This window comes from Erythrolamprus reginae, chromosome 1 (assembly GCF_031021105.1).
Source record: "Erythrolamprus reginae isolate rEryReg1 chromosome 1, rEryReg1.hap1, whole genome shotgun sequence".
Classification (NCBI taxonomy): Eukaryota; Metazoa; Chordata; class Lepidosauria; order Squamata; family Dipsadidae; genus Erythrolamprus; species Erythrolamprus reginae.
This window is the reverse complement of record NC_091950.1, coordinates 365,909,820-365,935,938: the sequence shown is the minus strand read 5'-3', so window position 1 is coordinate 365,935,938 and position 26,119 is coordinate 365,909,820. Positions and strand designations below refer to the sequence as shown.

The following is a 26,119-nucleotide window of genomic DNA, read 5'->3' as shown; positions in this document are numbered from 1 at the left end:
AAACCTCCCAAGCCAAGGCAAGTCAAATCCAGACAAAATCCTCTCTCTTACAGTATTTCCTTATATATCTATAACCTGGATGAAATCCAGGTTGGAAAAAGTTCACTGAAAACTTGTAGAATTCCTTTCACAAGGAAGCTTGGCTTGTACTTTCCAAACAATGAAAAAAAATCTCTCTCCCATTGTAGTATGTTCACCTTTACAATTTGTTGTTTGTAACAAGAAAAATGCCTGTATTATAATAGATTGTGTTATATAGAAGATATTTTTAAAACTAGGTTTAGGTTTAAGTTTAATTGGATTTGTATGCCGCCCCTCTCTGAGGACTTGGGGAGGCTCACAACATATACAAGAACAATAATGAAACTAGATAATCGAACCACTTCTTTCATATTCCAATTGCTTCTTACTACTCTGTTTCTCCCAGTAAGACATCCCCTGATAATAAACCCAATCGGGCTTTTGAGTGCATGGCAATAAGGCCAAGCACTTATTTCAGGGTTCAAAAAAATATAAGGCAGAGTCTTTTGGGGGAAGCACAGTATATTTTTATCAATGAGTGAAGTTGTTCGTAGAAAGCACATTCAAAGTATGTACTAAAACAATTGGCAAAGATCCAGTGATCTTATTGAATATTGTGAGTTGCTGGACCCTAAGCCTTAGGAATCAAAAAGTCCTGTCATAGGTTATTATTGTGCTATTTATATGATATGTGCAGTAATAACTATTAGGTCCTATCAATTGTTGCATGTTAATGAAGGCATAATGATTTTCTCACTAGTCACCACATCCTGAATGTGAAGACACACAAAGGGTGCTTTTGTACACATTGTTTATATTTATTAGGACATATGTGATGTCTTTGTGGTATTTGATCTCGCAGGACAGAAGCCTTTCCCTCAACAAAGAATCATGTCCTGAAAAGCAATCATGCCTACTTAGACAAATCCTATCTGAACATTACTCTTGCATTTAATAAAACTATATCCATGAATATAGGAGTAGGGCATATATAGTATATTACTGTGGAATCAAATGTATTTGATCAAACTACAGTATATGTCTGTTTCTAAATTTTAAAAAACTATTCAAGTAACATCTTTCTTCTAAGACCAGTTTTCTCAACTTTGGCAACTTTAAGATGGGTGGACTTCAACTCCCAGAATTTCTGAGCCAGCCTGACTCAAGAAGTCTGGGAGTTGAAGTCCACCCTTAAAAGTGCCATGGCTGAGAAAGATTGTTCTAGACAAATAGTAGAACCAGTTCCCACTGTGGAAAAGCTCAAACAGCCATCCCTTTCTAGGAATCATTTCAGAAATTCAATATGTATGTAAGCATCTCAAACTAGAGTGTCTTCTCAGTGCCAGAAACGTCAGAGAGAAATCGGAGAACTACTTGATTGTAATTTCCTGAAGAGATTAGATGAATCATGCATGTCAACCAACTGGCAGACAAGACTAAAGATTTAAAAGCCAAAAGACTGCAGCAAAGCAGGGTGTGCCAAATGTGAATGCCATTTTGGTATTCTGAATTTGGAACAAGATATGCAGTATTTCAGATTTTCATCACAAGATCAGGACAAAATGAGAGCTATTTTTGTTCCACAAAGGTTAAGTCCTAATTTTAAAAAAAATCCCCAACCATTAAGAATGTATATTAACCAATTAAACAAGGTGTCCCTACAGAAGCAGGAATGTAGTGCTATACTATTCTCTGTAACTCTCTAAAGCATCAGATCCAAGAAAGTGCACAGCCCTATTATTTTGTTTTATTCTAGGAAAAAATCTTTCCTTCCCTTTCCCTCTAATGCAGATAAGGCATTTCAATTTGTGGTGGTCTAAAAGGAGATAATGCAGCTTTTTGACCCTGAAAATTCACACTTCAAACACCAAGCACAAAGAGTTCCAAAATATATACATTGTATTGCTTTCTATGGAGTCAGCATTATTGCTGTCAAACTCATCACTTCTGGCCTAAAAATAATATTGTGCTACTCCTATGATCTAAAATTAACAAATTTTATAGGTATATAGTTTCAACACAAGGTTTCAAGAACAGCAGGTGAGCCAGGCAAGCAGGGAAAAGGTAGAAGATCAGATATGAGCTGCACTTAGTTACCAGCTAAGTATAATATTGCATACATAGCACACTGTTTGCATTCTTAAATTGGATCATTTGGTCCAATGGGTTATTGCTGAATAAACAATTTAAGCATCTTATATTCTGGGTAGAGAAATACTTTTATTGAGGAGTTCCTGAAACCACTGTCTTCAGTTTCTCCTGATTTAGCCATGAAGAAGGCACAATAATCTTTCTTTGTGTTTTCCACTGCAAATACTGTAGAATAAAAAACCCAGGGCAGTTTATACCGAAACGCCTCATTTGGAAGTGTCTCTTGAAATTAATGGGACATAGCATAACAGCATAGCATAATTTTAACAAAATCACAAACACAAATCATAATTAAAGGCCCATCAGTGTTTTATAAATGCCTTATAAATGCTTTATAAGTGATTTATAAATGTATCACATTAAATAAGTAGTGGAAGATCAGAAGATGTGGAGAGACCTGGCCCAGAGGATCGCCAAAAGTCAGACACAACTGAATGGACACATCATTATCATCATTATCACTATCATCTTAAAGAAAATAAACTAAAATTAGTGGTTAACCTGCATTACATCTAGTGATACCCATTTCTATTTTAAGAAGGCCTCTTTCAGAATTTGTAGTATTTTTCTATCAGCAATTTCTGCAATGAACAAGGACTGTATTCCTCATGACAGAGTTTAAAAACAACAGTGAACTTGAGTATCTACTTATTTTGAAAGCCCAGATTATTTTAGAAGCAAGTTAATCTAATGTATCTCCAAGTAATGTACATTTAAACATCTATTAGTTTCAAATCAACAAATGAGTCTTGAATTATAGTGATATCCATCTAATGAGTAGAAAAAAACCCTGTACTTGTAACACCTTTTTGCTAAAGGAGAATGAAACCTTCTGTTAGAACCAGCACAAAAAGGCAAGTGCAATTAAAATTACTTTTACTCCAAAATGCTGTATCTCATAAGAATTAATTCAATGCCTTTCTTTTTCTTACATTAGTAATCAATTGATCATGTTTCAAAAACTGATTAAAGTGTACCTTTAATATTCACAGCTGAATTACACACACCAATGGTCTATTGCATGTAATTGTGATGTCTAAAATATACGTTATCCTAGAGTGACCTATGGATGTTGCCATAATACATAATAAATGGTATTCTAGTTTAAAATTAGTATTATTTGTATATTATGGCATTTATATAATTAATATAAAATTTGCTTTTCTGGTTGTAATTCTATCCCATTCAAAACAAAAGATAAAAATAATGTGGTTTTATATTTTTATTTTATATACTACTCACCAAAGCTGGTTCTCATGAAATTTGGGGAAACAAAAACAGAACAAAAACAGGAGAATATATATCTCAAACTCAGCACAGACAACTGTTGTTGGTTTGACTTTGCTCTTAGAAAAAAGTTACAGTCCAGAAAAGACAACATTTGGTAATTAGTGTACAGGTCTGAACGTGTAAATTAGAAACTGGTTTCTAGGAATGGTTTTGTATTATAATGATGCAGTCACACAGTATTGATGTCAAGCATTCAAAGAATGATAACACAGAATTCTTCAAAATCATTATAAAACTGTAATGTGATCACCTGGAACCCTGTTATAGTGCCAAACTGCCTTTTCAGTTAAACTCCCCATGACAGTGACATATTTCAACAAGATGACAGATTTAGTAATGCCCTTTACAGTTCTGAGAATTTTACAACAGCTCTGGATTATAAAGCAGATACGGTAATCTCCCTTTTTTTTTGTTTTACTCAATGACTAGGAATTCTGTTTGGTGATTAAGCTGACTTCCTCTTATTTTTCCTATAAGCAAAGCATCTAGGTGCTTGGCATGTATGTACATAAACTGTCCCACACACATTTCCAGTGCTTCTTTGTCTCAGATGAAAATAAAGGCCTCTCTGAAGATTAAAAATTACTCCAAAAAATCATTTTGCCAAATCTATGACGACTCAAGTACTTCAATGCTGAAAATCCAGATCGTTCTGAACTGCTAATAGCTCTCCAAAATACTAGTTCTTAGAAACAGCTTCTACAATTCTGTCTAGCTATGCTGCTTATCACTTTTTAAAAGTGCATTTTGAGAAAAGAAGAGAGAGGGACAAGAAAGAAAGAAAGAAAGAAAGAAAGAAAGAAAGAAAGAAAGAAAGAAAGAAAGAGGAAAAAAGAAAGAATGAAAGAAAGAAACAGACAAAATGCATTCTATAATAACAACAGGAAACAGATTAATGACATTCCATTTCTGAAGCACCCTTTCAAAAGGATATTCACAAGAGGTTCAAATGACAAAAACATAGTAAAAATAGATTGGTCTATGAGGTATGCACAATTTTTTCAACACTTCGAGACACCACAAATCTTTTTGCAGTATACTTTTCCTTTTCTTATATTACAATACAAGATCTCTCAGATAGAATTCCAAAGATTTTTTTTAAAGGAAAAAAAAGCTACTAAACAGGTATCATGGGGCAATCACAATACCATAGCCAGGGCTGTGAATTATGTTAAACAGATCCAGCATAATTAATTACAATACAATTTGAGTTGTGCAGATGAAGGATCTCTACCACAAGACTTGCAGTACAGACTACTGAAGAAAGAGTTGCTGAAGATTTGAAGTTTTAACTACAGTGTTGAAATATTACCGGTGACAAAAGCATTCTCTGCTACAGATATTCACTTCTGATGGCTGCATAACTGCATTTCCTGTTAAAACGCTGAATTTGCTGACATAGGTATGAAGTCACCCCTTTTAAAAATATGGATAATTCTTAAAATATATCATTCGGTCACTATATTGTTGATCCTTTCTTCTAGTGGAGTTTAAAATCCTTCCCCAAAAGGAGAGAAAGTCTATCCAGTATGCTCCTTTCTACTGGCATATTCATATTTGAACACATAACATGATGCATTCTGTAAAGTACCCAAGTTCCTCATTGTGTCCTTGTGTCCCATTCATTCACCTTTTAAAATAGGCATTCATAAAAATACTGAAGAATGCAGTACCACATACCACCTGACAAAAATGCAAATAACTGTACAAGAACTAGCCACAAATTACTAAGAGTCATCTCTCGGGAAACAACTTCGGTCTGTCCTTGCAGAGGAGGGAATGTTCCTGAAACAGAAAGGAAAAAAAAACATTTTGTGACAAATTCAATTTACCTTTCTAAAAAATTTTCTCTTTATTATGGAATTTACCAAGAACTCAGGGCATACCAGATATAACTCTGGTTCTTTTTTTATAATCATCAATATACTGTATTAGGAAGCAGTTGTGTTTCCTATCTACATTTTCCTATCTGGAGTAATTATTGTTTATATAGCTCAGTAATGTTTATTCCACTAAGTCTAATTAGTTTTATCAACAATTTGATTTCTTATCAAATCCTAATCAAGCAATGGAAAATGAAAGTATCTCTGTTAAATTTCTGTTTGAGTAAGCATCGGGGTTTAGCTTCAACTATGATTAGGATCAGAGCCGAGTTCCTTGGCCTTGAGATAGAGCTGTGATGGCAAACTTATGGCCCGTGTGCCAGAAGTGGCAGACAGAGCCATCTCTCTGGGCATGGGAGCTATCACCTGTTGCTCTTTCAGGTTCCAATACACAGGCCAGCTGGTCCTCATGTGTGCGGGAATACTGGAAACTGGAAGGGCAACTGCCCGGTGCGCATATGCGCACCAGGAAGCTGCTTTTCTCGTGTCGTGTGCTCATGCGCCCTGGCCAGTTGACCTTCCGGTTTCTGATGTGAATATGCATGTGAAGATTAGCTGGCTGGGGCACATGCGTGTGCCAGAAACCAGAAGATCATCTTCCTGGCACATGCATGCGCACTGGGCGGCTGCTCTTCTGGTTTCCGGCATACACGCACATGCTCCTGTTCAGCACTTGGTGCCGAACAGGTTCACCAACACTGAGATAGGAAGAACCCACATAGACAAAGGAATCATATAACTTCAATAATTTTGCATAGCAAGAGACTGTTTTGCTCATAAAGCAAGACACTGTATCAAATTGTTACACTGTTTCTTATTACTGTTGTGAGCCACCCTGAGTCTTCGGAGAGGGGCGGCATACAAATCTAATAAATAATAATAATAATAATAATAATAATAATAATAATAATAATAATAATAATTAAAAATCTAAGCTGCCCTGAGTCCCAATGGAATTGGGTGGCATAAAGTTAAATAAACAAACAAACAAGCAAGCAAACAAACAAACGGAGAGGCTCTAGATATACAGTATACAGTTTAAAAGATTTTTTTAAATTTTTCTAAAATTAAAGAAGCAAAGATGACAGCATTTCTGCAATGAAACAGTGTAGTAAACTAGTATTAAAATGCAATTAATGTATTATATGAATTTATGTGAACAATCATAATGTTCAATAACTCACTCACCAAGTGTCAGTCTCTTAACGTTCATGGTAACAGGAGAGACATAGGACAATTTTCAATAACTGTTATTGATCTGGTCACCTGAATTTTCTAAGACAAATCTACAAGCTATGAAATAACTCGTGGTTTCTACTATAGATGTCTTATTTTTCCATGATTAGGCATCAATAGAAGTCAAATAGACATCAAAGATTTATTGTCCATGTTAAAAGTATATATTATCTCAAGAAAGGAGACTAACCCAAACCAATATCCATTGCGTGTTGGACCAACAAAATGAGAATATAAATAGGAGTTGTTTATCAGGACAGAAACACCTACATTGATTAACAAATTGTTGGTGGTGTTGGTATTAAACAGACAATTCTTACATAGTACCTGTCTTGTAAAAATGTGACAAAAGACCCTCCTTTTCAATGAAACGTTGATATAACCAAACAGTGAGTGCTTCAGGATCATTGGGTACATCCTTAATTGGAAAAATTCTGCATTTAAAAAAACAACAGAAAAGTCAATTAGATATATGCAATATTTTTATTTTCTAAGATAATTTCATTTTTGCTCTGAACTCCATCAGGATTTAGTACATGTTCCAATATTTACACAGCTTATTATTCAACAACAAACTATAATATTTATTAGTATTATTCAAGGGAGACATTTTTAAAATTATTAGGGCAGTTGAATTGTTGAATGATAGTTATTCTTCAATTTCAGATTTAAAAATTAACATTAATTCTGGCTTTCAGTTCAAACTCTAGCATCTGGCCTATATTTCACTAAAAGCTTATTTTATTCCTTCAAAGACCTCTACATTTTGTAAACAAAAATGTAATTTAAATTTTGTACTAAATACCTGGATTCTGAAAAAGAGAATCAGCAATTAAATATTCACAGATATAAATATGTAATATAAGGAGTGATAATTCTAGCTCTGATTTTATTTTCTATTTGCATCGGTCTATGAAGACAAGTACTATAAAAGAAAAATTAACATATGCATTACTATCTCTACCTAATGTGTGGCTTACATTATATAATTAGTATGATTCAGTCATGTTGAAATATGAAAAATCATGCCCATTTGCTAGTTGTGATCTGCTCTGTTCCTATCACATTTTTCTTGACAATTTTATTGACTTAATTTTATTTAAATACACAACCTGAGCAGTTGTCAGCCTGAAAGCATCAACCTCATTTCAGTATTACTGTATATACAATGTTTCTTATTCTTAATTTTGTTTAGTTTTGTTGAGAGCATCCTGGCTCTGCAAATCTTGGTTCTTACGTGCATTATGCACAGCCTTACGGCTTGTACATTCTTACTTTCTACTTCCCCCAGTACCAGAAATGCAAGATTTATATAACAAAGAAATAACAAAAGCTCTCAAAAGCAAGTTTAGGAAAATCAATATTTAGATGAATGGAATCAACTAAGTCAAGTTGAGAAATAAGGAATATTCACTTTGAACACAATGTTATCTTATTAGAACAATTCTCATAGATTTGAAAATGAAAGATTTTTGGCATCTGGCATTCCCAAATTGACCTCTCCTCTTGATTTATGAGATGCTTTCCTCTCATTTTTATTGATTTATTCCTCCCTCTCTTTGTTTTACAGTATTGCTTTATTTTGCTCCATTTTGGTTTCCTGAAGATAAGCAGATTGGGAAGTAACTGAGATTCATTACCTATATTAATTTGAGACCCTTTATCTATGAATATGTATGCTTACATCATTTGTTGCTTATGTATAAGAACATAAGAAGAACCATGCTGAATCGGGACAAAGCCCATCAAGTCCAGCATTCTGTGTCACACAGTGGCCCAACAATTGAACATAGGAATCTTCAGCAGAAAGAGAAGGCAAAACCTTCCCTTTCCCTTGACCCCAACAAATGGTACTCAAGGGAATCTTGCCTGCCTCAACCAACATAGAGGTGTTGCATGGACATCCGTTTCAATAACCACCAATATACATGGCATCACATACATATTAATCTCCCCTGTCTTTCTGGCAGGCAGACAGACCCTTTATCAAGTGGGGTCTCTCTCAATATTCTTTGGAAGGAGTTCCACTAGCATGTGTTGTTTAATAAGCACTTCAATAAGCTTTGATTATTTGTTTTGGGTCCTGCATTTTGATTTCGAACAAGTAAAACCTATTCCTTCCTTCTGTCATCAGTTTATTGAACCTTCTCCCTCAATCTGCAAAACAATGATTTCCTCTTTATTGACAAGTAAATACCTAAGAGTGAAAAAAACATTCTATTCAATAAAAATCCAAGGTGTTTTAAAATGTTATCATGATAGCATAGTCCTCAGAGAAAGGTTTATTGTCCTAGCCTAGTACAAGAAAGCTAATTCACTGAATAAAATGTTTTCTGTTCATTTGAACCAGTACATATCTGCTTGACTCATTTCACTGCCAATTTCTGATTATCATCATCCTTGCCAGGAAGATACTGAAAGGTCATGAAGTATCTGCTTTTGTTAGTAAGCTCTCTAAGCAAGTGCCTCTGGGCTTCTCTTATGCAAGCCTACTGAGCACCAACCTTCTGTTAATAGTATGAACTGGTGATCTAAGACTTAGGCATTCAGAAACATCTTTCATAATCAGAATCTGTAATGTCCTTTTTGTTGGTATGATTCTTTACAATTCATTGAAAAGTTGTTCAAATAATAAACTATATTATTGCATACTGTATTATATTCCAGATGTATCCTATTTTGGGGGTCAGTTGGAATCATAAATTTGAAAGTACCATTCATCTATTACATCCAATATTCATTACAGGAATCTCAATAAAAGCATTCTCATGTTAGATTTTTTTTTAGCACAGTCATAGAATTGGGACATGACTAATATAGTATGTGTTTTGTTTCATTAAGCGAATAATAAGCTTGCATGTTTACTCATAGTATAGCATCATATTTTGCTACTTAATAAACACAACTGTGAGTTTGCTGCTATGCCAGGAACATTGCAGTACGTGGTTTAGAAACCTTTAAGGGCATTGTGAACTGAGAAACTTTGGAATCCTCTCTTGTTGGGTATAATAACCGAATCACGAAAACTTGCTGGTACTTCCTTTTTTCCCATTACAACAAGAAGAATCACAGTGGAATTATTTTACTTCTCATACTTCCTCCTTTCCCAGGACTCATCAGGTCTTGCACAACCTTGACAAAACTATCTCTGCACTCCTCTACAAACAGGAACATAGAGCCGGGAGACAATTAAAGGTCCACTTCAGTGTTATCTACAGGTATCACACTGGGATAGGATAGAATAGAATAGAATGGAATAGAACAGAATAGAATTTTATTGGCAAAGTGTCTTGGTGCATATGCTCGCAGTGTACATAAAACAAAAGTAAAGTTCATCAAGAATCATAAAGTAGAAATAAGCAATCAAATCCTATTAGGAACCAGTCAATATAAGCTGAAAGGATACAAGCAAAAAAGAGTCATACATTCATTTGTGGGAGGAGATGGGTGATGGAAACGATAAGATTAATAGTAGTGCAGACTTAGTAAATAGTTTGACAATGCTGAGGGAATTATTTGTTTAGCAGAGTTATTGTTTTCGGGGGGGGGGGAAACTGTTCTTGTGTCTAGTTGTTCTGGTGTGCAGTGCTCTATAGTGTCGTTTTGAGGGTTGGAGTTGAAACAATACATGTCCAGGATGTGGAGGGTCAGTAAATATTTTCACAGCCCTCTTTTTGATTCCTGTAGCATACAGGTCCCTCAATGGAAGGCAGTTTGGTAGCAACTGTTTTTTCTGCAGTTCTGATTATCCTCTGAAGTCTGTGTCTGTCTTGTTGGGTTGCAGAATCAAGCCAAACAATTATAGAGGTGCAGATGACAGACTCAATAATTCCTCTGTAGAACTGTATCAGCAGCTCCTTGGGCAGTTTGAGCTTCCTGAGTTGGTGCAGAAAGAACATGCTTTTTGATGTTTTTCATGTTATCCATTTTAGATCTTGCGATATGGTCTAACCTAGGAATCTGAAGGTCTCTATTGTTGAGACTGTGTTGTCTAGTATTTTAAGAGGTGGAAGTATCGGCAGGTTTCTCTTAAAAGTTTACCCTTATTTCTACAGTTTTAAGGGCACAGTGGTGCCTCTACATAAGAACTTTTCTAGATAAGAATTGTGTGTTCAAGATTTTTTTGCCTCTTCTTAAGAACCATTTTCTACTTAAGAACCTGAGCCTGGAAAAAATGTCCAGGAAATTTGAGAGCAGAACAAAGGCCTGGCCAGTTTCCTGCTATTCCCCCTTTAATCCTGACCATCTCGGGCTTTTCTGGGTGTCCAGAAGAGCCTTTCAGTGGTTTTCCTTTCTCTGGGCACTTGGAGAGGGAATAAACCACTTCGCTGTGGTGACTCGCTCACACTGCCTCCCACACATTTGGAGCGAGGTTGCCTCCTGGAGTTTTTGGGCACAAAAAAGGCAAAAGGGGGTGCTTCGCCCCAGCCGGATCAACTTGGCTTCAGCCAAATTGAGGAGTCACCATAGCGAAGGAAAGGCGCCGGCTACAAAGTGAGCGAGCGAGAGGAGAGGGAAGTCCTTCAGCATTAGAAGGAAGAGGAAACAGGTAGCAGCAGCAGCCGCAGCCTTTCAGTCAAAGGAGTGGGAGGTTCCCCCCTCTTACCCGCATGGGTTTCTCTCTCTGGCGCAGTGTATGGGAAGCAGCCTCGTGCCGGGTATATGGGAGGCGCATGCTCTTCCTCGCCGCCTCAGAGTCCCTCTTTTTTTTTTTAAGCCTTAAAGTTTTGGATTTTTTTTATTCCTCTCACCTCACCTTCTTTCCTTCGGCAACGACTGTCCTCCCCCTCTTCTTCCTCCTCCTCCTCCCACCCAAATTCCAAGCTTTTCTTTTTTTCCTAATGGGTTTGTACGCATTATTTGCTTTTACATTGATTCCTATGGGAAAAATTGCTTTTACTTACAAACTTTTCTATTTAAGAACCTAGTCACAAAACAAATTAAGTTCTTAAGTAGAGGTACCACGGTATTCAGTTCCAGATTGTTGCATTCGCACCACAAGGTTAATTGTTCAACCTCTCATCTGTATGCGGATTCATCATTGTCTTGAATGAGTCTGATCACTGTTGTGTCATCTTTGAATTTCAGTAGTTTAACAGATGGATCGTTAGAGATGCAGTCATTGGTATAGAGAAATGGAACTTCACCTGTTGCTTCCTGTTTTGTTAGTAATAATAAAACCAAATATACGAGGGTCACCCAGAAAGTAATGCACATTTTTTTCTTCAACGATTATTTATTGAACACAATGAAACTTACACACAAGAAAGAATGATGTTTCTTCTACACTCCCTATTTTTCCATGTAATCTCTGTCCTGTTCTATGGCCTTCCTCCAGTGAGACACAAGGGCATGTATGCCTTGTTGGTATCACTCCTTGTTCTGGTCATGAAGCCATTTGTGCACTGGGCGAATCACCTCTTCGTTATCCTCAAAATGTCTTCCGCAAATGACATATTTTAAGGGCCCTTTTAATGGCACAGTGCAGAAATGGCTTCGTGACCAAAACAAGGAGTGATACCAACAGGGCATACATTCCCCTTGTGTCTCGCTGGGGGAAGGCCATAGAACGGGATGGAGATTACATGGAAAAATAGGGAGTGTAGAAGAAACATAATTCTTCATTGTGTGTAAGTTTCATTGTGTTCAATAAATAATTGTTGAAGAAAAAAATGTGGTGCATTACTTTCTGGGTGACCCTCGTACTTAATGACTGTATTTCAAATACCATAAGCTCCATTTATTTAATTTTTAATAGCTAGTATTACACAGTCATGATTTTGTTTTGATTAACTACAATTTCAAGATCCTATTCACATATATTGTTACTAAGCCAGATATATATTTGATATCTTTCCATTTGATTTATTTTTTTAGAACTTTGAATTGGTTTCTATTAAATTTCATCAGTTATTTTCACTCCACATCTCTTGCCTTAGCTAACCAATGTAATTTTGAATGCAATTTTCTAGAACATTAAGTTATGCCACCCAGTTCAAATTTTTAATATGTTAAATGGTATGTGACCAAAAATGAATGCTGGAATACCATCTGGAGTTTACCCCAATTTATTTCCAGAGACTCAAGCAGCTTAAAGAATGAATATATGAAAGTAAAGAATAAAAATCAATCAAACCAATACAACACCACTTGAGTTACCCAATCTTATTCATCTCAATCTGAAGAACCATAATTTCATAGGTCTCTGAAAAGAATGCATACTGAAAGGAGGGAGGGGATAACTGGATATCTAGAGAAAAATTGCCTGAAAGGAGGGAGTCTATTTCTTAGAAGATTTCTATAAAATCCCTGAAAAATGCATCTACTTGTCGGTGGGAGTCTCAGCAGGCCTTCTCTCCTCTAAATTCAATTTAGAGAAAGTGGTCAGTAAGATACACAATTTGACAAAAAACTTGGGTGATGAGCATTGACTGAATTTTCAAGTCACATTAATTGATGTGCCATCACCCTATATTCAATTAGCTTGCTAATCATGATAACATGGAAACTATAAAGGCAGGATGGATACACATACACCACCTTTATTATAACAAATATTTAATTATGAATGTTTATTAAAGTCCACAGCACTAACAAAAGAAAGCCTGCTCAGAATATCTGATCTGATAAGACTTAATCTTGATAAATCAAGGTTGATTTCAATTAATCACAGCGTTGTTTGGAGGTATTTTCTTATTTAATAATTTATAATCTGTTTTAAAATGTTTCAAAGATTTAATGTTAGACTGACTGCAGAATAATTCCATAATACCTTATTTTTCCTATTTTCAATAACAGGGACATTTGCTGTTTTCCATCATGTATAACTTTCAAGTATTCAGCAAGATTTCTCACAAATAACAGACATATGTTACAATGTATTATACCATGATTTAGCACTACATAAACTCTCTAAAATAAATCTGCACAAAAGCTTTGAACCTGCTCCCTCTCTTCCACTCTTATGGGGAAGAATGTCCTTTTTCTATCAGTTGATTTCATTTTATAGAATCTTAGCTGATTTCCTACTGTTTCACATCTGACCGCTGTTGAAAAATACGTGCTTGAAATGTTTCTAAAATATTTAATTGATTTTATAAGAATCTGCACAGCATATTATAAAAGCAAAATATTTATTTATTTGTTTGTTTGTTTCGTCTATATATTCTAAATACTAGCAGAACCCTTCTGGGTGCATGGGAAAAAGCAGTAAGAGAAACAGAAGCCTCAAGTGCAGCAGTGATTCCTTCCAGCTCATATAGGTAGCACTAAGAAAATTTTCTACAATTTGGTACACTCCAAAACTGTTGAACTATAACTCACATTATCCTCACGAGGAAAATCAGTTCTTACAGGAGTGGAATCAATTAAATCAAGCTATAGAGAGATATAAAGCCAAAATCTGTTATTTCATCCCTTATAATTGCAATGGATTGTGTGTGTGTGTGTGTGTGTGGTGACTTGCATTCCCAAAACGCCTCTCTCTTCTTGGGTTATGGGAGATGTTTTCCTTCCTGTTTTACCACCTTATTGCTTAGTAACCTGAGCTCATTTGCTCACAGTAACTTGAGGTCCTTTACCTACTACTTACATTAGTATCTGTTATTTATGCATTAGTCTCTCCTGTTGCAGCTGAATCAATCTACCAGTTTAGGAAATGAAGACCATGAGGAGATGGAGTAACACAGGTTTATTAATGCATGCAGGTTCAGAATATTGAAAGGTAAAGTCTGAACCCAGCTTATGCCCAGGGAAAGATTCTTATAGTTTACAGAATGCTTGGATGACCAAAGCGTGTCATCTTATCTACCAATTACAACTTTATGAGCTGAGGTGGCGCAGTGGGTAGAGTGAATTACTGCAGACCCCTAAAGCTGATTGCTAGATCTGCAGGTCAGTGGTTCAAATCTCATCACCAGGCTCAAGGTTGACTCAGCCTTCCATCCTTCCAAGGTGGAATGAGGACCCGGATTGTGAGGGCAATAGGCTGGCTCTGTTAAAAAGTGCTATTGCTAACATGTTGTAAGGCGCCCTGAGTCTAAGGAGAAGGGCAGCATAAAAAATTTAATAAATAAATAAAATAAATGAATAAATAAGTTTCAGATAATATCATATTCTTATACAGAAAAGGAGAAGTTAACAAATATATATCCCGTAAACAGGAAAATGCAGGTTTGATCATGCAGCTATAACTGTATCTTACACCATCTGGTACTTTCCATTTTGTGACACTGTTCTTTGCGTGTTCCAGTAAGCAAAAGGGTTCTTCAAAGGTTAGGGAAGTGTAAAAAGGGGAAGTCAGTACCAAAGCATAGATTTATAGAAATAATGATGAATTTAATGTAGATAAAATAATGATTAGTATGCACCTTCCTCATTCCCACCTTTTAAAGATAAAATATGAGTGTCCCACCAGTATGTGATGTTTAATAAAACATTGCAGTAAACCCTGATTATTTGCTGTGGGTCTTGCACTTGATTTCACACCAACCCTTATAAATGTTGGCAGAAGAGTGATAGAACAAGTAATCCTGTATTTTACAAAGAGACCAGGAAGAAGAAAACTATTATTTAATGGTAAACCAGCCTATTTTTAAATTACTGTTTTGTAAGTTGCAGAAACTGGCAGCATTGAAAACAAATTTAAGGAAGATAAAGAAATTCACTATTTTCCATAATCTCCTCACATTTTTCAAATTATCAGAGACAAAGCTGAAAAAGAAATACACCTAGAAACACAAATAATGTGTTTTTCTTTTCTTACGCGTAATTATTCCCATGATATTTCAAGTTGTTTAGCTGAATATTATTATTGACAGTTCATTTTGGTTAAGGAGATTTGATTTACCCTCCTCACAAAATTTGTTGCCGTTGCAATAATTATGCAAGAAAAAGTGGCAGAAAGAGCTGTTCTAGTCAGGGTTTTTAATCTGTTTGGGATCTCCTTTTGTTTTATTCTTCTTTGATAGATATTTAACTGTTAAGACTTTTTTGGGGGGAGTTGTAAGCTTATCACAGATATCTTAAATATGTTTACTATTAAATGTGCTAAAGCCTAATCATATATAAATTTATAGATGGAGGGGCTTCTTAAGCTCATTAGTTTGGACTTGGAACTGTAACATATAGCAACCAGGATTTAAAATATACTTTCCAACATTTCCAATTGCAAAGGTGCTTGCTCCAAAAATAAAACTCTAACTGTAAAGCTATTTATATTTTTACAGAATTGTATGTTCTGAGATGTTCCATTAGGAAACTTTCAAATCCAGGCCTGTTAAAATGAATTGAAGACAGAAAGTGCATTTCATACCTGTAATGTACATGAGTAATTGTTGGCCGCCTGTAGCCAAGAATCCATGTCTGAATGTCTATGGGCTCAGCTTTGGGATATGCAATAGTTGTATCTATCACCCACTGCAGACCTTTTGATTTACTTTCTAAGAAAAAGAAATTATAGAAAGAAAACCAGGAAAACAACACTTTTAATCACATATATCATAATTCTAATATATTTCATTAATGTTAATGTTCTAATAATTCATCTTTAAAAGATACTAAATCCCACATACTGTATTCAAAATTTTTATTTCTTAACTTGGATAACAAATGAAATTCTTTAATCTGTCAACTGCTACCTACACACATTGGATAATTTTAATCAGTACTGTACATCAAATGCTGGATGTTTTAAAAAATGTCCTGATTTCTTAATGAGCCATGAATTAAATCAACACTGGAATATAAAAGAAAAATGCTTGCCATTCAAATGCTTTATATAGTGGTTTATGTTTTTATTATTACATTATGTTATTAAATTTGTTTGCTGCCCAGTTTAAAGTAACTATGTGTTAATGGAATTGTTCTAATATCAAACTTAAATGATAATAAAAATAATAAAATAGTGGTTAATTATTAGTTTTAAAAATCGATGAGCACTGGAGCAGTTCTATCAACATGTGAATGGCTAATAAACCAAGCACTTAACTCAAGCTATAAATGCTAAGTGCTAAATGTATGTTTGTGTATTCTTTCCAGGCAAAAGAACTGACACCACGCCAATAAGTAACTTTAAAGTGCTTGCAATTTCTAGTATCACTAGCTTAGCTCTAAAATCTATTTTCAGATCCAATTTCTACACAGGAATAGAAATAGAAATAGAATGGTTCTGCTATTAAGAACTAGAACTTCCTTTTCTCTCACTTCAGTTTGCAAGATAATTCTTGTAATTCTTCAATATGCATGACCCTTTAGTAAATATGTCTTTGACACACAAAAGCCTTATGTTAGTACAACTGCTTAAAACAAAGCTGATTAATGTAAACGATACATTTCTTAATAACTATAACATTGTAATCTACATTGCACTTAAATCAGCATTTTCATTATCACCTATATGGTAATTAGACAGAAACCTTTACCTTTTACCTACATCACCTTGCAAATCCTAGAAGGGTGGAGTTGACCCAGAACCTGTTGTTGACCCAGAGACTGTTGTTGGGGAAGGTATGTGTTGCAATAAAGCATTGTATACAGGTTTGCTATGATGTGATGTGTCAAGTCCTTGGAGAGCAAAGAAGCGGGGCTATAAACATTCCTCAATTGAAATTTTCATGAATATTCTTGTCATAACATGAGTATAGTTATTTCACTACACCAGTATTGTACCATTTAGATACAGTCCGATGCATATGGGAGGATAAAGCATGATTTAACAACTGATTTAATGCCTTAACAATAGCTACAAAATAATTTATTGTTATAGTTCAGAATAAATCTATTAATCTCATTTATGAATATTGGAACTGCTACTGTTTTTCTGGAAGCCTCTGTTCTTGCAGTGCCCAATAACCAAATGCCTATTCAATACAAAAGCCAATACTGGACTTTTTGACAAACTGGCTTGACTGTGCACTTTTCAAAATGTTGGCAGTGGGTAGCAGCCCAACAATTAGTTGGAGACAGACATTATAGGGATTTGTGCAGAAATTAATGAAAATACATTAAAGGTTCTCATAGAGTTATACCCCCTCTAACTTAAGTGCTATAACTACTTTACAAACTTTTCAAAACTACAAAAGTTAACTAAATAAAAATTAATATCTGGAAATATGATGAAGAAGGATATTCAAAAGTAGACTATTGTTATCTAAAAGTTCGAGATCATGTGAAATTGCAAGTCTGGTGCCAAAACCAAATTACATGCTTCTATTTGATTGCTATCAAATCATTGTCAAATCTTAATCACAGATAAGACTTTTCAGGATGAGCCTAATCTGGCCTACCAAATCTTCCAATGGTGCATCACTACTACAGTATACAGTGTTCCCTCGATTTTCGCGGGTTCAAACTTCGCAAAAAGTCTATACCATGGTTTTTCAAAAATATTAATTAAAAAATACTTCGTGGGTTTTTCCCCCTATACCACGGTTTTTCCCGCCCGATGGCGTCATATGTCATCGCCAAACTTTCGTCTGCCTTTAATAAATATTTTTTTAATAAACTTTAATAAATAAACATGGTGAGTAATAATCTAAATGGTTGCTAAGGGAATGGGAAATTGAAATTTAGGGGTTTAAAGTGTTAAGGGAAGGCTTGTGATACTGTTCATAGCCAAAAATAGTGTATTTACTTCCGCATCTCTACTTCGCGGAAATTTGACTTTTGTGGGCAGTCTCAGAACGCATCCCCAGCAAAAATCGAGGGAACACTATACTTGAATCCATTAACTTTGGTGCTAATTATTTTCTTCTTTTTTTGTTCCATCCCCTCCCCCCAATGAGGACTTCTCAGGGGATCTGGAACTTTGCAAAATATGTCCACAATATGATAGGTGAGAACTCTGCATTCATTTATTCTATTATTCGTTTGTGTGATTTCTTGGGTATCCAGTGGGAGTCTTTGCCCACTAAAAGCATCAGCACTTTTTCTACCCTGCTTCTTCAAAGCAACTTTCATACAATATTGCCTACAAGATTTTTAACTTTTTTGATGGAGACATGTCACAACAATTGAATATATTTTCAAAAGCCTTCATCATTATCCTACCAAATGCTAATTTACTGCATACTTCTTGATTTCTGCTTCCTTTGTTATCTTCATTTGACACTTCTACAATTGGTTGTAGTAACTTGTCATCAGTTCAGTTTCTTCATATTTAATTATAATCCATTTTTTAAAACGTGCTCCTTCACTTGCATTACTACAGCTTCCACATCTGCATTTTCAACCAGCATGCTAATATCATCAACTATAAAAGTCATTGATGTTTCTTCTTCTAATTTTAAAATTGTATTTATCTTCTTCCAATACAGTTTCGTCTCAATGTATTTTCAGCACATAAACTGAATAAACAATTTATCTTCGGACTTTACTAAAGTCATTTGGAACATCTAATATTCCCTTTTCCATGTAGGGCTCTAATTATTTGTGTGTGTGTGTGTGTGCTAGCATGCAAAATAAGGATATTGTATGATAGAATGGACATTTGGTTAAGTTTTCTTACTTTGATATACTAGTATGTATATTAACCTCTTCCAATCTTTTTCCAGATTTGATACCTTAGTTTGATTACAACCTTTACTAATCCTTCTATTACTTGCCATATTTCTATAGATATTCCAATAATTGATACAGTTTTCCACTAGGCCTGCTCATTCAATGTTGAAAACTCTTTTTTTGTTGGGAAATCTTTTGGAAGAGCATTCTTGCATTTCTGTGTCAACTTTATGTAGATTGTAGACTCAGATCGAGACATTGCAGTCTAGCCCGAACAGCATTGTCATTTGCCTGTGGTCACTCGTGTGACCAACGGACAGAAGAGCTTTCGTGCTCTCTTACCACTCAGCCAGAGAGTAACAGCACAATCTGCTTTTCCCTGCAGAGGACTGTGCTTGCGCGGCTACCTATCATCTGCCCTCAGGCATAGGAGTCTTTGCCGTATAGACCTGTTCTTTTGCTGCCACCTTTTGCCGACCTCTGCCAACCTCGCCTCACAAGCCCGTCCGGATTCCGTCTGTGTCCCCAGCATATTTGATCTTCTGTCTCCCCAGTATATTTGTTTGGCTCAATTCAGACCGCAGCAGCTGCTTTTGTCATTCGGGCACTCAGTGAGGAAGTGGCCATCCTTTCACTGCCAGAGGCCACGCTGTGGGATAGCAGCCATTTTGACAGCTATGTGGCTGTCTGGCTGCAGCGATGGCCATTTTGAGTGCCACGGTAGCTATTTTGACCATCCTTTGTCCTCCTTTGATAGCAGCAACCATTTTAAAGGGCAGCGGCCATTGTTACCAACTTAGGCATGGCAGAGACAGGCAAAAGCAAGCATAAAAGTCACTCAAACAAGAGCCAGCATACAGTGCCAGCAGACTCGGTTTCAGAGATCTCTCCTGCCGCAGCCGGCCCTTCCTCCTATAGGAGGCGGTCCCTCCACCAACATTCCTCTGTCTCTGCCAGCCCAAATAAGGTCTCCAGGGCCACCCAGAGGATGTGGGTTGCAGGGCCAAAGCACTGGACAAGATTTGCGCCAGGTCCTATCACAACAAGCAAGTTCCAATTCGGGGTCACTCAGAGGGGCCTGCCTCAGCAGCTAGGAGTGATCTGGATGGTGGCCAGGCTGAGGTGGTATCTATTCACCCATTGGAAATCCTGTCCTTGGACAATCCAAATCTGAACATTGCTGATAAGGACATTTAGAAGGTTAAAACTCATCGTGAGATTTCTGGGCCTTCAGCTTCACAGACCACTGTGACCTTTACTCCAACGGCCACTGGGCTTGCTGCCCCATTGCATAAAGCAACGCTTGACCCAAACATTCAGGCATTGATTGGGGCCATGATCAACCAAAGTATTGAGGCAGGTCTTCAACAGAGAGACAGGCCGCTGGTCCTGGTCACCCACACCACTGGCCCTTCTGACCACGCTTCTGCCTTGGGGTGCAATGACTGTGGAGATCAGTATGACTACTACTCCCCAAACCAATCACTGGGTCTCGCTCTGATCTGGAGGAGGGCGAAATTGACCTCAACCTTTCTGATGACGAGGGGCTTACTCTGTACCCTCCAGCTTCTTCGGTCCTCTTTCACCGTGGCCTTTTCAAGTCACTTTGTTTAAGAAGAGGAATGCTGCCAATTTTATGTCTTCTGCCTTGATGCTATCAGAGGCCTCCTCCGCCAAGGACCCCGTTTGAGGAGATGACTTCTGAGGCTTGGGTATGGGAAGTTTTAGGGCCAGTTTGGTTCCAGACAACAATAGGGTCAGGACAGGGGTGATAAAGGCAGACAATTCAGGCGGTCCTTTTGAGATGTAGGAGGTTGGCCCCTTCTGCCATGTTTAGTGATTCCTCCCTCGATCCTCGGCCTCTTTGCTCATCAATGGGAGAACATTACTTCTGATGTGTGGGTTAGGGAGACTGTGTCATCTGGGCTCTCCCTAGAATTCCTTTCCTCCACCACCAACCAAAGTTCTTCATTGCCCTGTGTCTTCCAATCCTGAAAAATAGGTGCTCACGGATGCTGCCATACAGCACCTGCTGGATATTCGACCCATTCAAGCAGGTGCCTAAGGACCGGAAGGGGTTTTATTCCATCTTGTTTGTGGTCCCCAAATCCTCAGGTGGGTGAAGAGCTATTCTTGATTTGAAGCATCTAAATCGCTATATCGTATATAAGAGATTTAAAATGCATACGCTTCACTCAATTTTAAGTGGCATATAAAAAGGGGACCTCCTCGCTTCAATCTATCTTACTAACGACTATCTGCACATTCCAATTAGGCCTTCCCATCAAAAATGTTTACGTTTCTGTTATGCAGGTTCCCATTACAAGTACACAGTCCTTCCATTTGGCCTCTCCTCAGTACTGTGGGTTTTCAGCAAGGTTCTGGTGGTGCTAGCCACTCATTTGTGATTGATTCCTGTGTGTCCAATGTTACCCTGGACAATATCCTCATTCAGGCATCATCCAGGCACCAGGCATTGCAAGATTCTCGGTAAATTTGGAAGAGCCACCTGTTGTTCATTTCTAGACTGACCCACTTGAGAGCTATTGCTGATTCACTGGAGTGCATGATGTACTTTTCCCAGGAGCGGCGGGACAGTATATCTAAGGTTCTGGGGCAGCTCAGGGTTCCCCTGAAGCTGCTATCCTTGCTTCTGGGTAAAATGATATACGCCATCCATAACACACCTTGGGCTCACCTGCACTCCAGAGACTTGCAATGGTTTATCTTACCCTTTCAGAGGTCAGGACACAGTCCTATTAACATCTGCTGTCCGACACTTGCTCCATTAGTAGATCTTGCCTGCCATCACGAAGGGTTGTTACTTCCTGGAGCCCCGCAGAGTCACCATCACCATGGATGCCAGCATGTATTTTTGGGGTCCCATGAGCAGTCAGCCATAGCTCAGGACACTTGCTCTCCGACAGAGACACAGTTCAACATAAACAGGCAGTTGGAGTTACAGGCAGCTCAAACAGCTGAAACACATGGTGGCCAGTCAGCACGTTCTGGTCCTTATCAACAGTGTGGCTGCAAAAGCCTACGTCAACCGGCAGGGGCCACCATGTCCCATCATCTCATGGAAGAGGCCAAAGCTGTTGCCACACACTGCTGGCTCATGTTTAAATGACCATCCACTAGGATTCCAAGGTTCTTTCTCACAGTTGTTTTTGAACCAGGTTTTCTCTAATTGTATTTGTACCTTTGGTATTCATTTTTGGTATTTGGTATTTATACAAAGATTCATGTTATATGAATACTATAGTGAAAGCACAATCATGGGCTTTCAAAAACAGAGCAAAGAACAGGCTGGGCAAGATTTCTACGACTGCTGTTGCTTCCATAATAGAGGTAATCTTTGACTTACAACTGTAATTGAGCCTGGAAAGGTCATTAAGCAGGTTGCCATGTGATTGCACCCAATTTAGTGACCATTGTTGCTCTGGTTAAGCAAACAATGAAATCATTATGCAATCCCATTTTGCAAGAAATTGCAAGTAAACACTGTGTCCCAGCAAAAAAATATTGTAAATCACAGTGATAGGACTGCTGGGCACTGCAAATGGCTATAAATGTGGGCTGGTTGCCCAATCTTGTAGATGATTCCTTTGACTAGTGAAATACTACATCATGGCGATGGTTGGTGGGGGGAGTGCATAGATCAGGTTACAAGAGATACCCAATTCTTTTGATACTAGAAAATAACTAAGTTTCCTCTTTAGCAATTATGATAGATTTCAGCTGTTCTAAATCATCTAATGACACCTCAGGAAAAAGAAAAAAAGATAAGCACTTATATTTAGATGTTCCTCAAGAAAAACTATAAATGAAGGGGTTAAAATGTTTAAAAGAATCTCAATTGTTGTTACTTGAAGAAAATACAAATTTGTATCTAGTTCAGAGACTGCTCCTAAAAAGACTTTTACAGTTTTCAGTGTTGCTCCTCTTGAGAATTCTCCAAGTTCTTGTATCCTCTGAAAGCAACCAAATTAGCCTATAGAGATTTGAATTGAACCCTGCAGAGTGTAGGATGCATGTATCTATTTCTCTGAACAGGTCATTTTTCTCTCATAGCTTCTTGCAGTCAGAGGCTGACAAGAACAATAGTTTGCCTTAATATTTCATATGAACACACCATGAAGCACAGTTGCTTTCACTTAGTGTGATACAAATCTTTACAATACTAAGCTTTAAAAAAAACAAGAAAAAATTTGCAATGCTAAATGAAGTACCCTTATAATTCAAGTATATTTAGTCACAAAGTGTGTATATGTAACAATGAAATAGAAAATGAATGCAAACATGCACAGTTTTTTGGGGGGGGGAGCGTTAAACAATACAGGTAGTCCTCGATTTACAACATTTCCTTTAGTGACTGTTCAAAGTTACAGTGGCACTTGAAAACAGAGACCATTTTTCACACTTAGTTGCAGCATCCCCATGATAATGTGAATTACATTCGGATGCTTGACAACTAACTCGTATTTATGATGGTCGCAGTGTCGTTGGGTCATATGATCTCCCTTTTGCGACCTTCTAGAGGGCAAAGTCAATGGGGAAGCAAATTCACTTAATAAGCGTGTTACTAATTTAAGAACTGCAGTGATTCCCTTAAAAATGTGGCAAATGTCATAAAATAGGGCAAAACTCATTTAACAAATTTCTTGCAGCAACAAATTTTGGGTTCAATTGTGGTCGTAAAATGAGGATTACCTATATATCTGATTATCATCATTATCAACTGCTTATCATAGAGCCTTTGGCATACAGAAAAATAAGTGGATTATTATAGCCAAAAATATAATTTTGCAACCAATATTAAATTGACTTACATAATAATTTATATACATGTAATAAAGTGTGTAATTCAATTAAACACCCACATTTTAATATCGCATTTAATATAATATATATTTATTTGTTGAGTTATAATAGTTTTGTGTTTTTATGATGTCCACCAATTGAAATCATGTGCTGAAATGCATGGCTGTAGAAATCAAATAAATCAATAAAATTAGAAATCTACAGAAGTATTATGAGTAGAAATGCAAAAAATGAAATTAATAGTGTCATAATATATGAGGACCACAGAAGCCATTTATTTCCAAAAATGGCAAAATAAATAAGATAGCCAAGGCTAGAAAACTATTAGAATAAATGAAAAGTAAATTGGTTTGATCTTCACATAATTATTCTTGTATAACTTTCCACTAAAAGTAGCCAGCTTGTTGAACATATATGAAAATTCAGAAGGTATTGGTTGTGATTGTTGTTTCTGTGGATTGTTTTTCAACGAATTCAAAACACATGGATCCAGTTTAATTTTTAAAAACTAAGTAATGTATTTATTATTATTAGTTCTATATTAGAATCTCTGTAGTAGCCAAGATACTGCATATATTGTTATTAATGCATATAGGTACAGGTAGCCCTTGATTTACAACCAGTCACATAGCAACTACTTGATGTTATAATAGGCCCCCAAAAACTACTTTCAACCCAGTTTCCTAATTCCAAAGTTACCCTCCACCCTCTGGTCATGTGATTCCATTTTGAGCACTCAACAACTGGCCACATTTACAGCGCCCCATGGTCATTTCACTGCAGTTTATGATGGTTTGCTGAAAAACAGTGTATACTTCAGATATCTACCGGTAGCACAAACCAGCCCAGAGTAAGCATTAATAACCACAACTTTGCTTAATGACTGTGACATCAGAATAATGAGTTCCACACTGTAAAATCAGGTCTAGTTCCATAGTGATCCACTTTATGACCATCATAATTTATGGCTGAAATTGCCAGTATCAATTACAGTTATAATTCGAAGACTACTACAAATTTCATTCCTAAGAAAGACACCGACAAGTATTATTTTCATGATAGTTTACACTATAATCATAAAGGGGTCCACAGAAATGTGTGAATGTCAAAAACTGATCCCGGAACTGAGACTTCACAGTTTGATGTGAGACTAAAATGGTCTGAACAGTGTTTGTGTTCTACAAATTTGCCATTTAACCACAAAGTGTAGGTGTTGTTAGTTCAAGACGACTACGAGCCCCTAAACTGACTAAATTTGATCTGGAAGATTATTTTTATGGTGGCCTAAGTGGAAGTATTCTTGTATCTGGTAACAGAAGGAAAAAACCAAAGAAGCAATGCCAGCATTTGCTTGAGACAAATTTGGGGTGTTGTCTCCACATACGTATTTTGTTAGTTATCCTATTCCAGTAATTGCTATTTGGGCAGCCACCTTCCCTGATGGCAAAAGACTTGCTCTATAAGACCCCATGGAATTGCAAAGGCCTGAGATCAGAAGAGCACCTGCCTTAAATTTGGATCTGTTAATCTCCAGAAAAGAAATGATTCCTCTATTCTCTCAACTCCCCAGAAGGACTGAGAATAATGTTTCACCCAAGGAAAAACATAAGGAACCTCTAACTGTTATGCTGCAGATGTCAAGGGTGATTCCTGAAGAGCGCTACATGGAGAATTGCCTTTATAAATTCTGTTGAAGATACTATTCTGATTCTAAATCTCCATGTAAGGTCATCTGGTGTAAAGATGATCTTGATGGAAATATGCAAGAATCATTACTTAGGCAAAAGAAGCCAAAAAACTTTTCAAGTCCAGAGTAAGGCAATATCATTTGGAAGTGGCTCAGGGAGATGCCTACTAATTTGCTGAAGTATAAAAGAGGGAGTACAATCAGCCTTGCAAGATTCTATTAAAATTGCCAATTTCAGTAAAGATAGTTTTAGCCTTCCTCCGGAGTTGATTTCCTGATCTCACTTGTCAAAAAGCTTTTTCTAAAGTACCTTAGGAGCTACTCAAGACTTTAGAGGTCATAGCAGCAAAGAAAATTAAAATAAAACTTAAAAAAGGAATTATTTGGTAGCTTAGTAGTATTGCACAGCTTTGGGTAAATGTTAAATTTACAGGATACAATGTTAATTTATACAAATTGTTGTGTAACAAATTATGCATGGAATACAGCACAGCATAAAACCTCAGACTATTTTTAAGATTCTGCTCAG

At 36.7% G+C, this 26,119-nt stretch overlaps 1 protein-coding gene across 8 annotated transcripts in view; it reads right to left on the bottom strand.

Annotated features, from left to right (window-relative positions):
- Positions 1 to 2,221: 2,221 nt before the first annotated feature.
- The window catches only part of LPGAT1 (lysophosphatidylglycerol acyltransferase 1), a 60,060-nt gene continuing 36,162 nt past the window's right edge, over positions 2,222 to 26,119 (bottom strand). For all 8 annotated transcript variants that reach the window (XM_070734464.1, XM_070734466.1, XM_070734467.1 and 5 more), the window contains 3 exons: positions 15,895 to 16,021; positions 6,909 to 7,015; positions 2,222 to 5,247 (listed from right to left, as the gene is read on the bottom strand). In XM_070734464.1, the coding sequence (XP_070590565.1) occupies positions 5,096 to 5,247; positions 6,909 to 7,015; positions 15,895 to 16,021 (386 nt within the window). In that variant the 3' untranslated portion in view covers positions 2,222 to 5,095. The remainder of the gene's footprint in view (positions 5,248 to 6,908; positions 7,016 to 15,894; positions 16,022 to 26,119) is intronic.